This window comes from Cavia porcellus, unplaced genomic scaffold (genome assembly GCF_034190915.1).
Source record: "Cavia porcellus strain 051 isolate PalLab524CR breed Dunkin Hartley unplaced genomic scaffold, mCavPor4.1 scaffold_49, whole genome shotgun sequence".
NCBI lineage: Eukaryota > Metazoa > Chordata > Mammalia > Rodentia > Caviidae > Cavia > Cavia porcellus.
The window spans coordinates 1,615,217-1,633,175 of NW_026947532.1; the positions used below are offsets into that span (position 1 = coordinate 1,615,217).

The following is a 17,959-nucleotide window of genomic DNA, read 5'->3' on the forward strand; positions in this document are numbered from 1 at the left end:
GACCAGCCCGAGGAGATTTGGGCAGACCAGGGTGAGGCAAGACGAATGGAGCCCCCGGCACAGCGCCTGAGCCACCACAGCGCCTCCGCAGGACCACAGGCAGCGACAAGGGCGTCCCTTTGAGAACGCCCGGCCACACAGTTGGCTGGCCATCTGATGAGGGTTTAATTCAAATTTATGCACGTCTTACATCATTGCATTCCGATGCAGCAAATTAAGAGCAAAATGAAATTACACAGTGAGTCCTCTGGACTTTAACTGTGGGCCAGCACTGGGCTTGGCCGGCTGCCTCTCCATGCAGCCCTCTTCATGCCAGCCGCGTACATGAACACGTGTAAGAGCGAGTATGTGTCTGAGTGTGAACAGGGTATGTGTGCATGGGTGTGGGGATACTCGTGAGTGCAACTGTGAATGAGTGCCTCATGCAAGAGCGATATGTGGACACACGTGCCCACAGGTGTGGTGCACAAGAGGTACATATCCATAGGGTACAAATGTGTGTGTGCAGACAGCTATATGTGAATGTGAATGTGTAAGTTACAATTATGTGTACACACATGCACACACATGCAGTTCTGGCCTTGTCCCTCCTGGGCCTGAGGGCAGAGCCTGCTCTGCTCTTTGCCCAAGTAAAGGTCAGTAGCAGTTTCAAACAGTCAGGGCAGAGACACTGCCAGGTGCCACCTGAGCCTCACCCAGATTCCAGGCCAGCTGACAGACACCCCGGGCAGAGGGAGGCAAGCATGACCTGAGTCAAAGTTCCTGCACACGCCTCTGCCCTGCAGCCCAGGATGGACCTTCAAAGGTCATGGGAGAGACAGACGGAAACTTCCCAGAGCGAGGTGGTCACAGACAGACATGGCTCTCGCAGGAGTCCCCAGACCTCCTGTCTACAGAATCGGGGACTGAGGGGAGTCCCCGCCGCGCCCAGGTGGCTGCTCACGGGAAGCCCTCATCACGCAGGCCCAGCAACAACATGGGACCACAGAGACGGCTTCTCCTGGACCTGATTCCTCTGCGACTGCAACTGCAATATAAAATCCCTTCTGCGGTTTATAAATCACGCTCTCCAAGTCCCCGGCACCATCCTCAGATAAACCCAGGCGAGGCTGTCAGGCCTCTCCAGGACAACATGCACCATGCTTCCCAGACGCAGCGAGTACTGTAGCCTACTCTTGACCTGCTTTCGTTTGCCAGGGCCCAACTCACTCTGCTGAGCTAGTTTCTCTCCCACTCTTCACTCTTAGTTTCTTGAATAAACATTGCCATAGCTTTTAAAAATCAATCAACCAACCAATGCATCCATCAATCAGGCGATGAGCGTCCACTATCTCCCATCAGCAGGCAAAAAGCTACTCCCCAACAGGGGCTGAGCAAGGAGAGCCCAAAAGCAGGAGGGACAGCGCTGGCCAGTCACAGAGCAGCGGTATCCGGGTGCTGAACCCAGAGATTGACCGGAGAAACATAGACCTGCTGCACTTCCCCACACCAAGTAACATCGTGTCACTACACCGAGGCTGGCAGGAAGCCACTCATCAGTCCCAGCCCCAGGGCCTCTGCCCTTGCCCAGCTCTGGTCCCTTCATCTGTGGGGGCCCCCACATCCTGCTTTCCCTCCTCTCACAGGGTCCGAGACACCTGACGCCAGCCACCTGCATGGGACAGGCAGGGACCATTCTGCTGCCCCAGTCTAATGGACAGCCACACCCCCATGCCTCCCGAGTGGAGCCCAGCCTGGCCCACAGCTGCCCGGCACAAGGTGTGGCTTGGCGGCGCCCAGCCCCTTCCTGTACCTGTGGCCCAGCCACGCCCAGCCACTTCATCTACACACCGAGCACACCGAGCGGGAGATGGGACCACTCACCTTCCCGAAGTCACGGACATCGAAGAGGTCGAAGGGGTCGAACAGCTCGCTGTTCCTCAGGCCAAACTTATCGTGGCAGACTTTGAGGAAGGTACGGATGTTCTTCAGACACAGGAACTAGAGAGAGGCAAGGAGGAGGCAGTGAATGCACTGGTAGGCCTGGGGCGTCTTGGGCACAGACAGAGAGCCCAGAGGGCAGCTGAGACCTGGCCCTAGTCGGGGTGCTGGGCTGGGATAGCACAGAGGTCACCTCCTGCGTTGTGCCCCTGGGAGTCAGTGGAGGGACCCTGACCCCCGCCAGGGCGCTTGAGAAGCAACCGGCGGCTCCCTGGCTCCTCCCAGCTGTTCACAATTGTCCACCTGGAACTCTTCCCCATCCGTGTCCAGCAGAAGCCAACGCTGAACATCACAGCAGGGACAGCAGAGCACACAGCATGTGACTTGCCGCAGCTCAAAGCCCCTAATTGCTGCAAGGCCACAGAGCCAGCGGCCAGGAGCCACCCCACAGGAAGCCCTGCAGCCCCATGTTCAGCAGTGCTGGCCACAAAGGAGGGAGCAGAAGCACAAGGCCAGAGCCTCCCCATCCCATCTGGGTCACCTCTTCCTCCAGCATCCCACAGCAAGGCGGTGAAGGGAACCAGTCCAGGCCTTGTGCAAAGGCAGCTGGTAAGACGATCCTGGGTTCAAATCCTACCAGTGCAAGCACAGCACAGGAGGGCAGCCCAGCTCCTGTGGCCCGGTTTCCTGGTGTCCCTGTCTCCCTGGGCTCACTGTGTACCCTGATAGCACAGAGAGGGCACTTGGCACCTGGCAGCCATCAGCCCCCACTCCAGCTCAGCATACGGATGTGTGCAAGGCAGGAAGCCTGGCAGAGACGGGCCAAAGTCACTCATTAAACCCACAAGGGCCAAACCACAAAACCTGGAGAGATCCACAGAGCACCAGTCCCTGCCACCCACCTAAAAGGGACAAAGGGGAAGTCGGCAAAGGACAGCAAGCATTGGATCAGAGGAGTCAACCCAGGCATATGCTCAGGTTGGTGTAAACCAAGCGCCAGAGAACACCACACGATCACTGCCCCCATCACAGGAGAACTGCCCCCCATGCGTACTTCTGCCCCCCACCATGCAGGCCTCTGTGGCCCCAAGACATGCACCACTGCCCCCCAGCAGGCAGGGTCCCAGGTGCCCAGCCTCAGGCCACACACCGCCTGGCCTGGCCAGGCTGGGCCCTGTGCACAGATAACCCACTTCCTCTACACCAGTCACTCTCTTCCCTATGTGTCTGTCTGTCTCTCTCTCTCTCTCTCTCTCTGTACACTGTGCTATCCCCAAGCACCTGAGCCCCTATCTCCTAAGGACGAGGCCGCCTTCTCCCAGCCACACACGCAGCATCAAGACCAGGACAGGGGCCCGGGGATTTAGCTCAGCGGCATAAGTGCCTGCCTAGTAAGCCCAAGGTGGTGAGTTTGAGCCCCAGTACAAAACCCAAAAAAAAAAAGACCAGGACAGGGACACACAGGCCATACAGCCATCTCCCGGCCGCACTTATATGTCTTCACTCCCCGCAAAGGACAACCCCAGTGTCCTTTACAGTAACAACAAAACCCAGCCCAGGGCCACACACCTGGGATTGGAGCTGTCACATCTGCTTAGTCACCAGACGCCCTGAACAAGGTCCTCCAACAGAACTGCCTGGATCTGCTGTCCAAGAAGGCGGCCACCACACGCGGACCCACAGGCGCTCGAAACATGGCTAGTCCAACAGGAACCCTGAGGTTCTCATTTTATTAATTACACATTAAACTAAAATCCACATGTGTCTAGAACCTGCTGTTTGGACAACGTGAACCCCAAAGGCCCTGAGGGACACAGACCCCCCATAAGGGAGGGTCCACCCACCAGAAGTCCCCAGGGTTGTCCTGAAGTTTCTCAGCCCACTGGTGCAGGAAGCATGAATTCCCTCTCTCTCCCTCTCTGTCTCTCTCTGTCTCTCTGTCTCTCTCTCTCTGTCTCTCTGTCTCCGTCTCTGTCTCTCTCTCTCCTCCTTCCCTTTTTTTTTATTAGTACACGTGTGTGGTATACAAAGCTTACCTTCCCCGTGTGGAGTCTAGTGCGTGTACACACACATTCCGATTCCTTCTTTCATGCCCTGCCCTCCGCTCCACCTTTCCCTCCGACCTGTACCCCCTTTCCCTTTGGAGGACCTGTGTTCCTACTGCCCATTACCTGTCTTTTATTTTGCTTTTTATTTCTACTTTGGGTTTCTGGTGCTAGAGAAGCCACAGTTCAAACTCGCATGAGTTGTGGGTTCTGTGTGCTTTCCTACCATAAAAGGCTAAGATGAAAGATGCAGAGGAAAGCCACAGAGCCTGGGGACACAGGCTACTTGATGGCTACAGAGCAGGGACCGGAGTGACGTCGCCCTGGCGGGGAATGGGAAGCTGGCGCACAGCCACTGGGGCCTGGGAGAGCCTCGACCCGCTGGCCCCAGGAACCCTGAGAAAAACAGCCGGACGGCTCTTCTGCCCCAGAGTTCGGGCCCCCACAGTTGAGACGGCGGCTCAGGGCATGGATACGGCCCACCCTGGGCACCTGCGGAGGCCTGGCCCTCAGTGCCCCACTCGTGCTCTGCGTGCCCTGCTCTGGGGTGCACACTGCAGCTTCAGCCTGGCTCCAGTACTTTTTGCAAACAGCTGTCTCTAATTTCCACAAAGCGTTTATTTTAATGCATCCTCAGCTGACCATTTTAGAGTTAATTACACGGGTTCTGACCATAATCACAGTCGGCACGGCCAGGCTTTCTTTCAGGGCTCAAATGAGCCAGCATCCCTTACCCTTGCCCGTTGGCCCAACCTCTCTGCCTGGCCTGGCCTGAGCCTACTCCACCCTCAGCCATGCCAACCAACCTGAGTTGCAGGAATCCTGCCTGGTGTTGCTCAGTGCCCCCCCCCACCCAGGCACCCAGACCAGGCCTGAAAGACGTCGGGCATCTGAGTGACAAACTGCGGTGAAGGGGCTGGTCAATGCCTCTCTACTCCTCACCCCTCCATGCAGAGAGGGTATCCACAGCCTGGCCCCCTCACAGGGTGTCCCGAGGCCCCTCACTTATGTTTATTCATCCAATTGACACGGGAAACTGAGGCAGCACACGTTAGGGACCTCAGCACCCAACCAGAAGGCGACAAGTCCAGGAACCAATTGCTTCAAGATGGGGAGGGGCAGGGATACAGTGGGCAGTGCGGAGGGCTGTACCCTTGTCGGCACCCATGATTCCTCAGGGGCCAGCCTACCTCTCTCCTTCACTGCACCATCGGGGAAACCAGTGGGGAGGGAGGATGGAACTTGCCCACATTCCAATTTCTGGTCCCTTCCTGTCCAAGATGGGGTTCCTTTCCCCCCACACAGCCCCAGGGCCCAGAGGAACAGTTGGCCGGGGCCTGGCTGCTCCCAACAGCAGGGACAGAAAGGCTCTAGAAAGGGACTCGAAAGGCCAGGATTTAGCTCAGGGGCATAAGCATCTGCCTTGCAAGCACGTGGTCCTGAGTTCAATTCCCGATACCAATTTAAAAAAAAAAAAAAGGGACTCTAAGGTCTGGAGCAAAGGAAGATGGGGCCTGTGGCAGACCCAAATCTAGTGATGAAGGGTGATGGTCTGGGCTGCTCAGCGAGGGTGACAGCCACCCTGCCCAGGCCTCTCAGCTGCCGTCAGCCCCTAGGATCTGATCAGGCTGAACCAGACTAGTGCCAGACACCAGGTCCATGCCAGGCTCAGCCAGATGCCCAGCCCAGACCACTGCCCTGTGCCACCTGTCATTCAGCTTCAGAGGAACCTGGGGGCAGTGGAGTACAAGAAGTGGCCAATGTCCGCCATGGCCACTGCTACACATGCCTATAAAATCCCACGGTGGGGACCTGCTCTCTGCCCTGCACAGGAACAGCAGGCTGGGGAGGACGACCTGAGAGAGAAGGGCCCTGAAGCTGCACAGACCCTCCTGCCACCCTCACAGGGTCCAGGCACTGCTGGACGGGGCACAGGACAGGCCTGCCTCACCCTCTGGGGCTCAGTCTCTCTGGGATGCTGACAGCCTCAGGGCAGAGATGGGGGTGCATCGGGGGAATCTGAGGCCTGGGAGGCACCTTCCTTCCTGGCTTCACCGGGGAACTGAATGTGAACACAGGAAGACCAGGCAGGTGGGCACTGACCACATGTGGGCAGGATGCCCATGCACCCACCCCCATTGCCACATTTTTTGGTGCTGCCTCTGACCCTGGAAGGATGCAGGGGTCCCACTCTGCCCCACGGTTTGATATGCTACAGTCAGGTCAGAGCAGCCAGACACCCAGGTCACTAAGCAGTGGGCACAAGGGACATCCTGTCCTATAAGGACTGGAGGCCCGTGTTTCCTAAGCTGGTGCTGCGACGTCCCTGCAGCCAGCTCCCTGCTCAGGTGGCCAAGACAGAGCAGCAGGTGCCCTTTGCTGCAGGACCTGGGCATCTCGTCCCTTCAGTGAGGGCCTGGCCAGTCCCTTCCCACACTGACCCTGAGCACCGCACACTGACTCATGACCGTCACAAAGGCCCCGCTGCACTTGGGGTTTTCCAGGACTCTGGGGCTAGGCCTTCCTCACAGCCACCCCGAGTCCTTACACAAGGGGTTCTCAGAATACAGATGAGGGGGACAAGGTTGCCAGAGGTCTCCTGACTGCCTGAGTCCACCAGCAAGATGTGTGTGGCAGAGCTAGGGCAGGTCTGGTCTGCTCTGCCCTCCAAGGCCAGGTCGCTGACCCTTATACTGCCCTCTATGAGTCTGAGCAGAGGAGAACAGAATTTTGTCAAGAAAAAAGAGTCGGGGGCTGGGGATTTAGCTCAGCGGCAAAAGCGCCTGCCTTGCAAGCAGGCAGTCATGAGTTCGATCCCTGGTACCGATAAAAAGGAAAAAGACCCCCCCCCAAAAAAAAAGAAAAGAAAAAAAGAGTCAGGTGTGATGATGCACGCCCGTGACCCTAGTACTTGGGAGGCTGAGGCAGAGAATTTGTTGGAGGTTCAAGGACAGTTTGGGCTATACAGTGAGTTTCATGCCAGCCTGAACTACAGAGTGAGCCCGTCTCTCAACAAAACAAAACAAAACAAAACAAAACGGCTCTTTAGGAAAATTAAACAGAAGTCCAGCCTGAGTCCCCTGCCCAGAAACCAGGACCCACCGCATTCATGAGCTTTGCTTCCACCATCGATCCATCCCCAAAAAAGGCTCTAACTTTGACCCTCAGGGTGCAGATGCAGAAAGAGGTGCAAGAAGGGCATGTCCTGCAGCCACAGTCCAGGCCCAGCCCCCTCACTGTATCAGGCTGCTGTGTCAGGAGGCCACTTGCTGCTCCCCTGGGAGGGACGCCCTTGCCAGGCTCAGAGGCCCCTCCCCCGACCGTTGCCTACTCTGTGACACTCCCACCAACCTGCAAAGGCTCCTCACAGAGGTCCAGCTGGCAATGCCCAATCACCCCACTCATCTCATGTTCCAGCTCCATCCTCATGGTGAGCACAGCTAGCACTGACAGTCCAGTGGCCACAGGCCATGCCCAAACCTACTGGACAATCCCTGTGCCTCCGTGGGTCTCCTTTGTCCATCTGTAAAATGGGCAGGAAGAACTCTGCCCTCTCCACCAGGTGGGACCCCTTCCCGGGAGACAAGAAGGGACTCTTGAGGCTGTGACACTGCAGCCAGCCAGGCACCTGGTGACGGCCCCCGAGTGTCCACTCACAGCCACTCCACCAGGGCAATGGGGAAAAGAGACCCTGACGCCAACCCAGGAGGGCCAGCACAGCAGCTCCTGGGCTCCGAGAGGAGAAAGCCGCTCTCCTGACCTCACTACCTCTGGAGGCTGGCACCCCCACATCCTGCCGTCACGCCCCCCCAGCCAGGCTCCGGAGTGCCAGGGACCCAGGGGGCTGGGACTTCACCCCACGCTTCTGGCAGGAGTGGTACGGAGCCGAATCATGCTGATCGGAACTCCAACTGGCAGCAGAGGATGTCTTTGATCAATAAAAAATGGGAAAGTGAATTAATGTCCTTTTATTTATGCCACACTCGTTCCAACAACCATTTAAAACAGCGCTGTTACCGTTTAGTAGGTGTGGCCCGTCAGAACAGATCCAACTCGGGGCACACAGGGTGGACCCTTTGCAGCGTGGATCCTGGGCCCACTTGATCCCTCTGGGTCCAAAACACCCCACACAAGAGAGCAGCACCCAGAAATGGATGAACAGACATCCATGAAGCAGCCCAAGTTGGCCCTGGAGTCCACCAACATCCTGTCTCCCCAGCAGCAGGGGCCCCCGAGTCATGCAGCAGGGGCCCAGGCAGTGACCCTCATTCCCAGACCTGTCTCTGCCAAAAGCACACAGACAGTGGGACCAGCCGCAACCCCACCTTAGGGCCCCACTGGCCAGTCAAACTCGGAGGAGGAAACAGAGGCTCCCAGGGCCCCGAATCAGCCCAGATCTGTCCAGGTCCACGGCCCCCATGGTCACCCACACATGCTGCTGGGCAGCCCAGGCTGTCCCTGGGGTCATGGTGAAGGCACCAGGCTGAGCCCACACACAGAGCCCACAGAGACCCGAAAAGAATCTGACCCAGCCCCCACCGCCCTCTGCTGCAGGCAGAGAATGATCTGGGCAGAGCTGTACCCGATTATGTCCGGACGATTTAACAGCAACACATCCTCCGTGCGGGTCCCTTTCCTCACAGCACATGCAGCAGGGACAACGTGCCAGCGCGCATGTAATGGGACCAGCCACCCCTGTACTGTACATGGCTGGGAAGCATGGCTTCCTGTGTGCCCACCAGAGACTTCCAGTGGTCGGGCAGGCAGCATCCCTACCACCTGGCTGGCCCAGTGTGGTGGTAGGAAGGGCCAGGTCAACAGTGTGCGCCTCTCCTGACACTGCACAGGCTACAAGGTCACCTTCCAGGGTGTCACGATCCAGCACATCCCTGTGCCATGGCTCCTAAGCACTGTAGCACCCTTTCTGAGGGTGGAGGACCAGCCTGACGCCACCCTACTTACTGTACTGAGGGAGGACCCAGGTCAACCTAGGGTGCGGTCTAGTCCTAGGGGGAGTCCAGTCCAGAGCCCAGGCAGAAAGAGGAGGAAGGAACCATGCCATCAGGATGCCTGCAGGTGCCCTGTTTGTCCAATCCCCACTCTCCTGGCAGGATGAGGGAATATATATTCCAGGACCCATGGGTGCAAGGATCCATGGGTGCAAGGACCCAGGATCCACGCTACAATATATTCCAGGGAATATAGAACCCACCCTGGAAAGATGACCCTCCAGACACGACTAACAAGATGGATTCAGGGGCTGGGGATTTAGCTCAGTGGCATAAGCGCCTGCCTTGCAAGCAGGCAGTCGTGAGTTTGATCCCTGGTACCGATAAAAAGGAAAAAGACAAAAAAAAAACAAGATGGATTCAAAATACATGGCCTGGCTGGGACCCTTTTTGCCCCACCCCCCATGCCAGGCACCCTCACCCACTGCGACCTTTGCCACCTTCTGTCACCGAGGTGGCCAGAGCTCTGGATGCTACAGACTCCACACGCGCCTTTAGCTCTGTATGCAGCTTCCCAATCTCCTCTCTCTCAACAGCGCTCAGCCTGCCTCCCTGCCCCCACCTTCCACACGGCTCTGTCACTGGGCCACCTGCTCACCCTGCTCCAGATGGTGCTGTGAAAGGAGAGGGGACTTCCCAGGCTCAGCTGGCTGTCTGGGGGCAGGGCCTTGGCGACAGGGGTTTGGCAGGTCTGATTCCAGAGCCAAGACCCTAAACTCTAGCCCACACCCCAGACCCCAGGGTCGCCCCAAAAAAGCCACCAGGGTGGCCCCCAAAAAACCTCCTGGGCAGGAGTGCCTGTGACCACAGCAGGTCCCCACAGAGCCTGGATATGCCCAGCTGAGAGGTCCAGCTCCCCATCAAAGGGAGGCACAGCGCCAGACCCGTGCCAAGCCGCGAGGAGATAGCTCTCTGTCCTCACTTCCCAGCTTTTCCTCTCCAATCCTCAGGGATGGACCCCTCAAAAAAGCCCCCGAGGTGGACATAAGGGGCAAGTGGGCAGCGGGAGACATCAACGGCTCTCAGCTTGCACCCATGGGTCCATAGCCAACAGACACGAGCAGGGACCTAGTCTATAGCAGGCCTGCCTCGGACTCTGAGAACACGCCCAAAGGGATGGCTCTGAATCTGCCCCCTGTCCCCAAAAGCCACCCTGAGGGAACCCCTCAGCAGCGGCTCATGGCTTACTTAAGCCTGAGGGAGGAAGAAAGGCCCAGTGTATCCGCACTTCAAGGTCAGGGCCAAGACAAAGGTTTTTGCAAAACTAGCAGGAAATTGTTTTTCTAGTCTCTCTGGAACCATCTTCCCTGCGCTGCTTCTGAACGCTGGCGGGTTATTAGCTCTGCGCCCCTTCCGCCCCTCCCCTGTGGCAGTCAAGCCATAATGCAGGACCCACAAGCCACCCGTGAAATCACTCTTTGTCCCAGTCACCTCATCTTCTCCATCTCTCTGCCCCCTCTGGCAAGTGGCCTCAAGGTCACAGCGGGTCCTCCAAGCATTTCCTCCCCTGGGCAGCCTGGATGACCCAGTTCTGCACAGAGCCAGGCACAGCACCTCAGCCCGGAGGTGCCTCGTGCCCACTGAAATCCCTTAGAAGCCCACAAGCGCCAGATTGGCACTCTCCAGTCTAAGGAGTGCAGCGTGTTTTGTTTTTGCTTTGTTTTTGTCTTTCGTCTTTTTTAGACAGGGTTCCACGATTCAGTTCAGGCTGGCCTTGAACTCACTTTGTACCCCAAGCTCACCTTCAACTCACAGTGATTCTCCTGCTTCAGCCTCCCAAGTGCTGGGATGACAGGTATGTGCCACCACATGGTGCCCAAGGCTCGTTACTAGCCTTTCCTGCTGCACTGAAAATACAGGAGAAATGTAATTGCCCCAGGGAGCCGCAGGCAGGAGGGCAAACTCCTGCCCTCTGCCCCATCTGGAGACTCACATGGGGGCAGTACTGGGGACATGTCACTGAGCCAGGGCCCTCTGCTCCCTCCAAACCCAAAGTCAAAGCCACTGCTAGGAACTAGAGAGCCCATTCCAAGCTCCTGGGGACACTCCCCAAACCCTCCATCCCCGTGAAGTGGCCCCCGCTGGACCCCTGGGAACCAGAGCCATCACCAGCCTCCTCTGCACCCCAGGAGTCTGTGTGGGCCAGGTCCCTGCTCAGCTCGGACACCTGGGCCTGCTCAGAGCCTCAGTTTCCTCCTGGCAGTCAGTGGTAACAATTCCCACCCCTGCCATTCTCTGGAATGTCCCCAAAGGCCTGTGTACTAAGGACTCCTCACAGCAAAGCACAATAGGGAGGCGGGACCTTTAAAAGGTGGGGTCTAGCCAGGGATTTAGCTCAGCAAATGCTTGCTTGACTACAAATTCAAGGTCCCTGGTACCAAAAAAAAAGGCGGGGTCTAGCAGGAGGAAGTGGGCACGCCCCACAAGGGGACAGTGACCCCAGGACATGCTCTTTGGTCTTTTCCTGGGCCAAGCGAGCACAGGAGGCTTGTGTCACTGCACATGGGGAGGGGTGGTGACAAACTACGGGAATCCCCAGGTATAGGCAGAGCCCAGATAAGGGAGTCCAGGCCGCGGCACTGCCCTATCCTGGCTCCCATGGCAGAATGGGATCCTGGGTGGGACCGGGACCCCTCCCCACGACCTCATCATGACGCCCAAAGGTTATCGTACCCAGTGCCATGCCTCTGCCAGACACACATGTAACACAAAGCCAGTGGATTCAATGGTGACGCCAAGAGACTTGTCCTGACCCAGAAGTTTGCCAGTGACATCAGAAGCAGGGTCTTTGCAGATGCAACTAAATGATCTCAAGGTCACCCCAGAGTACACAGTGGCCCTGAATCCCAAGAGAAGTGTCCTTGGTGGAGAAGGAATGGGTGGCTCACATCTGTCATCCCAGCACTGAGGCAGAAGGGTCACAAGTTCAAGCTCAGCCTGGGCAGCTTAACAAGATCCTGATCCAAAATAAAATTTTAAAAAGGGGCTGGGGATATAGCTCATGGCACAGGTGAATTCCCAGCACCCCAGTCAATCAATCAATCGATCAATCAATCAATCAACTGATCAATCGGTGAGGGCTGGGGATGTAGCTCAGCACTGCCTGGGTTTAATTCCCAGTGCCAAAGAGCAAGAGGGGATGGAGAGGCCACGTGAAGATGGAGGCAGAGACCAGAGTAATTTGGCTAGACGTCAAGAAGACCGAAGCCAGCCTGGGGATATAGTTTAGTGGCACGAGTACCTGCCTGGCACATGCAAGGTCCTGAGTTCAATTCCTGGTACCAAAAAAAGAAAAGAAGAACACCCAAAGCCACCAGGATCAAGGGCAAAGGGCCTCACCCTGGAGCGTGTGGAGGGAGCACGGCCCTCACGCCCTGACTGTGGGTCTCTGGGGCCTCATCTGTGAACGCTGGTGACCCAGCCTCTCGTGCCAGCCCCACACTCCACCCCACATAGGCATGCTCACAACCAGCTCAGAAGTAGCCAAGGGTGATGAGGAGACACTGAGGCAAATGTCCTGCAGAATCCCCAGCCTCCATCTGGGCCCTCTGCCACTTACGATACCTGAAGGCTCCCACAGTCCCCTGGCGGGGTCCCTGGAGCTGCGATGGCCACACTGGGATGCAGTGTGGGGCTGGCATGGGTTTCTGGCTCCAGGCCCCATCCAGGGCTCTTCAGGGAGCAGAGTCCCCAGGGGACGGACTAAGTCAGGAAGCCTGTGAGGACCACAGCCCCTGGGGACACACAGTGTCCAGTACCAGTCACATCTCTGAACTTCGTGGCTCAGGGTGGGTGGGGGACCCAACCCGACGTCCCACTGAACAACGGTTCCAGCTGCCCTCACCACACTGTCCTTGGAAGTGCCTGAGGCTGGTTAGGCCACCTGACCCCCAGGAAGGCAGCCAGTGGCTCAGTGCCCCAGAGCCACGCTGTGGGGCTCAGTGGGGCACCTCTGCTCAGCTGTCATTCCCCTGCCCAATTTCCATGCAGGTCAGGAGCTAGTGGGGCAGAGGCCACAGGACAGACCCTACACCGGCGCCTGGAGACCTTGGACAAGGTCCTGCCCTCTCAGAGCCTGTTTCCCCACCCCAGGGCCCTGAAGTTCTGGGGCTGGGGAGGACAGGAGGGCTTCCTCCCAGGGAGGGGTGACCTGTGCTTTGTAATCCAGACCCTAGATGGTTCCAGGTCTGCTCACCACCACGCCTTGGCCCTCGCCGAAGGACCTCAGACTTCCAGGTGCCTGATTCTTTGTGCAGCAGTGGCAAAGCCAGTCCCAGGATGCGGGGCAGCAGTTGTGGGAACTCTGCCTTTCCACTGCCCAGTAGCTTCTCATAGCACATCTTCTGGCATTTCCTAAATGCCAAGTCCACTTCGGGCTGGGTGTGGGCAGAGTGGATCCCTGATCAAGCATGGAAACAGCCTCAGCCTCAGCCCTGGCCTGAGATCCGCTTTTTAACTGGGAAGCTGGAAATTCCAGTTACACCAGCGAGGGCAGCAGGGGCACCAGGAGGGCTGGGTCAGGAGGGTCCCCAGCTGCTGAGGGCACGGGAAGGGCACACTGCCCGCCTGCCACCTCACCTGCCTGGCTCCCGAAGGCCGCCTGTGGGGCCTCTGCTTTCTCTCCTGCCCTACAGGGACAGCCAGGTAGGGAAGCCAAGGCCTGGTTACTCGAGTGGTTTCTCTTCAGGAAGGGGCTGGAGGTGCACCCGTGGGACAAGCTGTCTTTTTTTTTTTTTTTTTTTTTTTGTCTTTTTCATTTTTATCAGTACTGGGGATCGAACTCACGACCGCCTGCTTGCAAGGCAGGTGCTTATGCCGCTGAGCTAAATCCCCAGCCTCTGGACAAGCTGTCTCTTGCTCCCAGTGCAGAAGCCAGCACTCCAGATGAATGGGAGTGGAAGCTTCGGAACCAAAGAGCTCCCTACAACGCAGCCCAGCCCAGCATCACCCTCCTGCCCTCACAGAGAAGGACAGCAAAGGTCTCTAGACCTCACCCCTCCAGGCCCCACCCAGGCACAGGGTGTCAGCAGTTTCACTTCTGCAGAGGTGCGGGCTCCTCACAGAGGGTCAGAGGGTGTTCCCATGCAGCAGCTCTGGGCAGGGGAGGAAGAAGAAGGGGAGGGGAGGAAGGAGGAGGAGGACAGGGCTAGGGCGGGGCAGTTGGCCCAGGAGTGGGCCCTGCAGGCAGAGGGAGCATGGGAGGAACTGGGGACCCTGGGACACAAACTTCTGGACTGCAGTGGAGGCCTATGCTGCGCCCTTTGGCTTCCCAGCAGAAGATGTAACTGTCACCACCCAGGGGCCTTCGGCTCCACCAAGCAAGAATGGCTGAGCCAGGAGGCCTTGGGGCCAGCTCCGCCACCTCATCCATCATGCACCCTTAACTCCTCCATTCAACTCGGCCAGCCCTACTCTGCGAGGCGGGTACCAGGCAGCAGGAACCATGTCACACCCCTGGAGTAGAAGGGAGAAAGGGATAGGAGGGGAGGAGGAGTGGGAGGGGAGAGGAGGGGGATGGGTGGGAGAGGGGGAAGAGAAGGGAAGAGAGGAGGATATAGGGAGGGGGAGGGAAGGGTGGCCCCAGGTGTTATTTTCGGAGGGCAGCAGCCTGGGGAAGTGAAAGGGCAGCCGAGCGAGGGGGGGGGGGGTAAGCCTGAGGCTGCCAGGCTCTGGAGGGGTCCTTCGAATCCCCAAGTGGCCCCCCCAATCCAGCTCCTTGGCGGCCCCCCCAGGCTCCTTGGCGGGAATTGGACCATGATTACAATTCAGACTGGGAGACATAGGTTCCCCCATTAAGGGCATTAGGAGCCCCACAGGGTCTGCAGCGTCTAGTGGGATGACATTCTGTTCCAGCCACAGGTCAGGGGGCACAGGAATTCAGGGCAGAGCCCCCCTCAAGAGGCAGGGAGAAAGCAGTGCAGCCAGAGACACAGGACCTACAGCCACAGAAGCTCCCCAGCCGGGCTGGGGGAGGGGGACGCAAAGCTCCACAGTGTACTCCTGAGCCCCAAAAGAACAACGCCCACATCCTGACTCCTGGAACCTCAGGTCAGGACCTTCCTTGGAAGGGACCTCACGGATGGACCAGAGGCCCGACTAGAGAGGAGGTCATGGGCCAGGGCCGGGCCTAAGGGACAGCAGAGAGGACACAGAAAAGGCCACCTGAGGACACAGGAAGAGGCCAGAGCAGGAGACAGGGGCTCTCAGGGAAGGAGGGGGCGGCCAGCACACACCTGCAGAAGGACAGAGCCCTGCAGCCCTGCCTCTTTACACCACCAGGTTTGTTTCATTTGCTGCAGCTGCCACAGGACTGGGGCAGAATGTCATCACCCCAACTGCCCCTCCCCACAGACCCCACGTGCCTGCGAGCTCCCTGACATGGAGACCCTGGTATCGCCCAGTCTGAACTCATAATCCCGGCTCGTGTTCCCACCAAGGAGCCTGGGGGCCCCTTCGGGATCCGAAGAAGCCACCAGAGCCTGGCACTACAGTCTCACCTCCAGTGCCACCCAGGACCTCTGACCACCCACCACTGCAAACATGGGTCCTCAAAGCCTCCCCAGAACAGCAGCTCGGAGCAGGAAATCAGGCCCTCATCTGCCAGAGGAAACCAGGAGTGGACAGGCAGACTCCTCTGCACCAGGCTGGAGGAAGTGCCGGGAGCAGGGCGCGGCTCCTTCCTGCCAGGCCAGCCAGCCTGCGGGGTGCTACCCAGCCAATACAGCCCTCAGAAGCCCAGAGGAGAGGCGCCCCTCCCTGGGCTCATCAGCAGAGATCATCACCACACCTACTGCATGCTGGCCGTGCCAGGGAGCCAGGCCGGTCAGGACAGGCAGACAGAATGCAGGAAAGGCACAGGAGCTGGACCCAAGCAGGCACCTTCTGGGCACTGTAGGCTCAAGGGCAGAAGGCAGGGCCAGCTGGGGTCATGGCCCTGCTGCCCTCCCATGGACACATGCGTGCAACAGGTCCAGTGAACCCACTGACCTGAGACACCTGACCAGGGTCACAGCCACATGCCGTCCCTCCACCTTCTCAATATGCTCTGCAAAGAGTGCTGACTGCTGGTTGCAGATGCCCAGAGATGGACCAGAGCCACCCCTGCCTCCTTACTGAGTGTCCCTAGAGTAAGTCACCTCAGCCGCTGATCTTGATGAATCTGTAAAGAGGCGGTCCCCTCTCTCAGACCACATCCCAGGGGCCCAAGCCAGGAGCTGGGGCCACCATGGGGGACAGCCAGGGTCCCTCAGAGCCCACACTCCGTCCCAGCAGCCTCTGGAATCTGAGATTCCAGATAACAGGGTGCACACCAATCCCTCCCCTTCCTTCTCTGGGGTCTGTTCAGCCACCATCGCACCCCCCACTGGATACAGGGCCCAATGGTTGGCCAAGGACAGAGCTGGCCACAAGGTCACAGCAAGAGCTGGGTGGCCAGGAGGAGGCATCCACACAGGCTGGCTGAGCACCAGGAGAGGAGGAACCTGGACCACTGGTTCCTCCCCCCAGACCCAGATTCAGAAAACCCTACCCGTGAGTCCCACCCTGACTCCCTGCCTCACAAGGGTCCCCACCAGAACCTCAGCCCTGTCCCCCACCTTGATTCTGGGGACACCCCTGCTGAGTGGTCCTCAGCCACCACTGTCCCACTGGATGACCTAATGGAGCCACCACTCACCGAAGCACCAGGCCCCCATAAGCCTCAGAAACAGCTGGGAGCAGGGCCTCACTCAGGCAGAGGGGCCAAGAAGGGACCCCAGGGGCAGACGGAGCTAGGGGAGCAGGCTGGCCCTCCGCCCTCCTCTGAACCCACGGACAGTGGGCAGGGGGTTAGGGCACTCAGAGGGCAAAGCCTATGCAGCCTGTCCTCAGGAGCCAGGCTGTGGGACTTCGGGATCTTTAAAACTGCTCGTGCCAGCAGCCACCCAACGCCAGGGTGGGAAACATCCTGTTCCATCCTAGCCCCAAGGTTTGTTCATCTGATGGGAGGCAGGCACAACTCAGGCACAAAGAGAACCTGCCTGTGAGACTGCCTGATGACACAGCTCCAGACACACCTGGTCTCAGACACATCTATATTCACCAGCTTTCCTGTTGCTAGGACACAATATCTGACACAACTCACAGGAGGAGAGGGATTTAATTAGGCTCATGGTTTCGGGGGTTCAGTCCATGGCTGCAGCATGGCAAAAGGGTTTAGTTCAGATCGACCAGTGCCAGAGACAGAGCCAGGGACCAGACACAGACAGCCAAGGCCACGCCTCTACAACCCACCCAGACACACCCAGAAGTATGCTCCATCAAACCTGCGTGGACCCCAAAGCCTGTCATAGTTGATCCTCCACCCTGTCACCATGTCTGAGCAGGGAAAACACACTGTGGTAGAATCGGTGAAATCAGGTACACAGGAAGATGTGTGGGCTTGGTGTGGAGTGGGGAAGGGTTGGCCCGCACATATTAAGTACGGCACAGGGCCAGGGATGCAGCTCTGCGGTACAAGCGCCTGGCTGACAAGTGCAAGGTCCTTAGTTCAATTTCTGGTACCAAAAATAAGTAGATAAAAATGGCATAGCCCCTGATCTACAAATAAAACAGAGGACACGACAGTAACTGCCAAGAGCTGTCCTTCAGGTGGAAGAGGACTCATAAGCTTAAAAGTTCACGAAGGTATATACAGAAAAATATGCATACGCGATACCGGTAAAAAGGAAAAAAAAAAGTGTAAAAAAAATATGCATATGTATGCACACACGTGTAACCTGGTGTGCCTGTTTTGATGATGAATTCTATAAAAGTACATTTTACATGACCACAAGAAAACCCAAACCCACAAGAAGGATGAGGTTCAAAGACTCAGGTAGGCATTAAAGAAGTATGCAGGGTCAGGCCCAGTCGGGGTTCACTCCTGGGGTAGGACCAGGGTAGGACAGTGGCCCGTGCTGGGCCGTGAGGATAGCAGCTGCTCAGCTGAGTTCAAGACTCAGTCCG

The 17,959-nt window shown here is 57.8% G+C and overlaps 1 protein-coding gene and 1 long non-coding RNA gene across 8 annotated transcripts in view; one reads left to right on the forward strand and one right to left on the reverse strand.

The window, feature by feature from the left end:
• The window catches only part of Vav2 (vav guanine nucleotide exchange factor 2), a 127,471-nt gene that overhangs the window by 92,479 nt on the left and 17,033 nt on the right, over positions 1–17,959 (reverse strand). For all 7 annotated transcript variants that reach the window (XR_002792034.2, XM_063244209.1, XM_063244207.1 and 4 more), the window contains exon 2: positions 1,864–1,980. Coding sequence is in view for 6 of the 7 variants with exons in the window: in XM_063244209.1 (XP_063100279.1) it covers positions 1,864–1,980 (117 nt within the window). In the remaining variant the exon portion in view is untranslated. The remainder of the gene's footprint in view (positions 1–1,863; positions 1,981–17,959) is intronic.
• Positions 2,391–3,563, forward strand: LOC134474995 (uncharacterized). Its single transcript, XR_010045976.1, has 3 exons — positions 2,391–2,529; positions 2,769–2,898; positions 3,436–3,563. It is a non-coding gene; the product is annotated as an uncharacterized LOC134474995 (long non-coding RNA).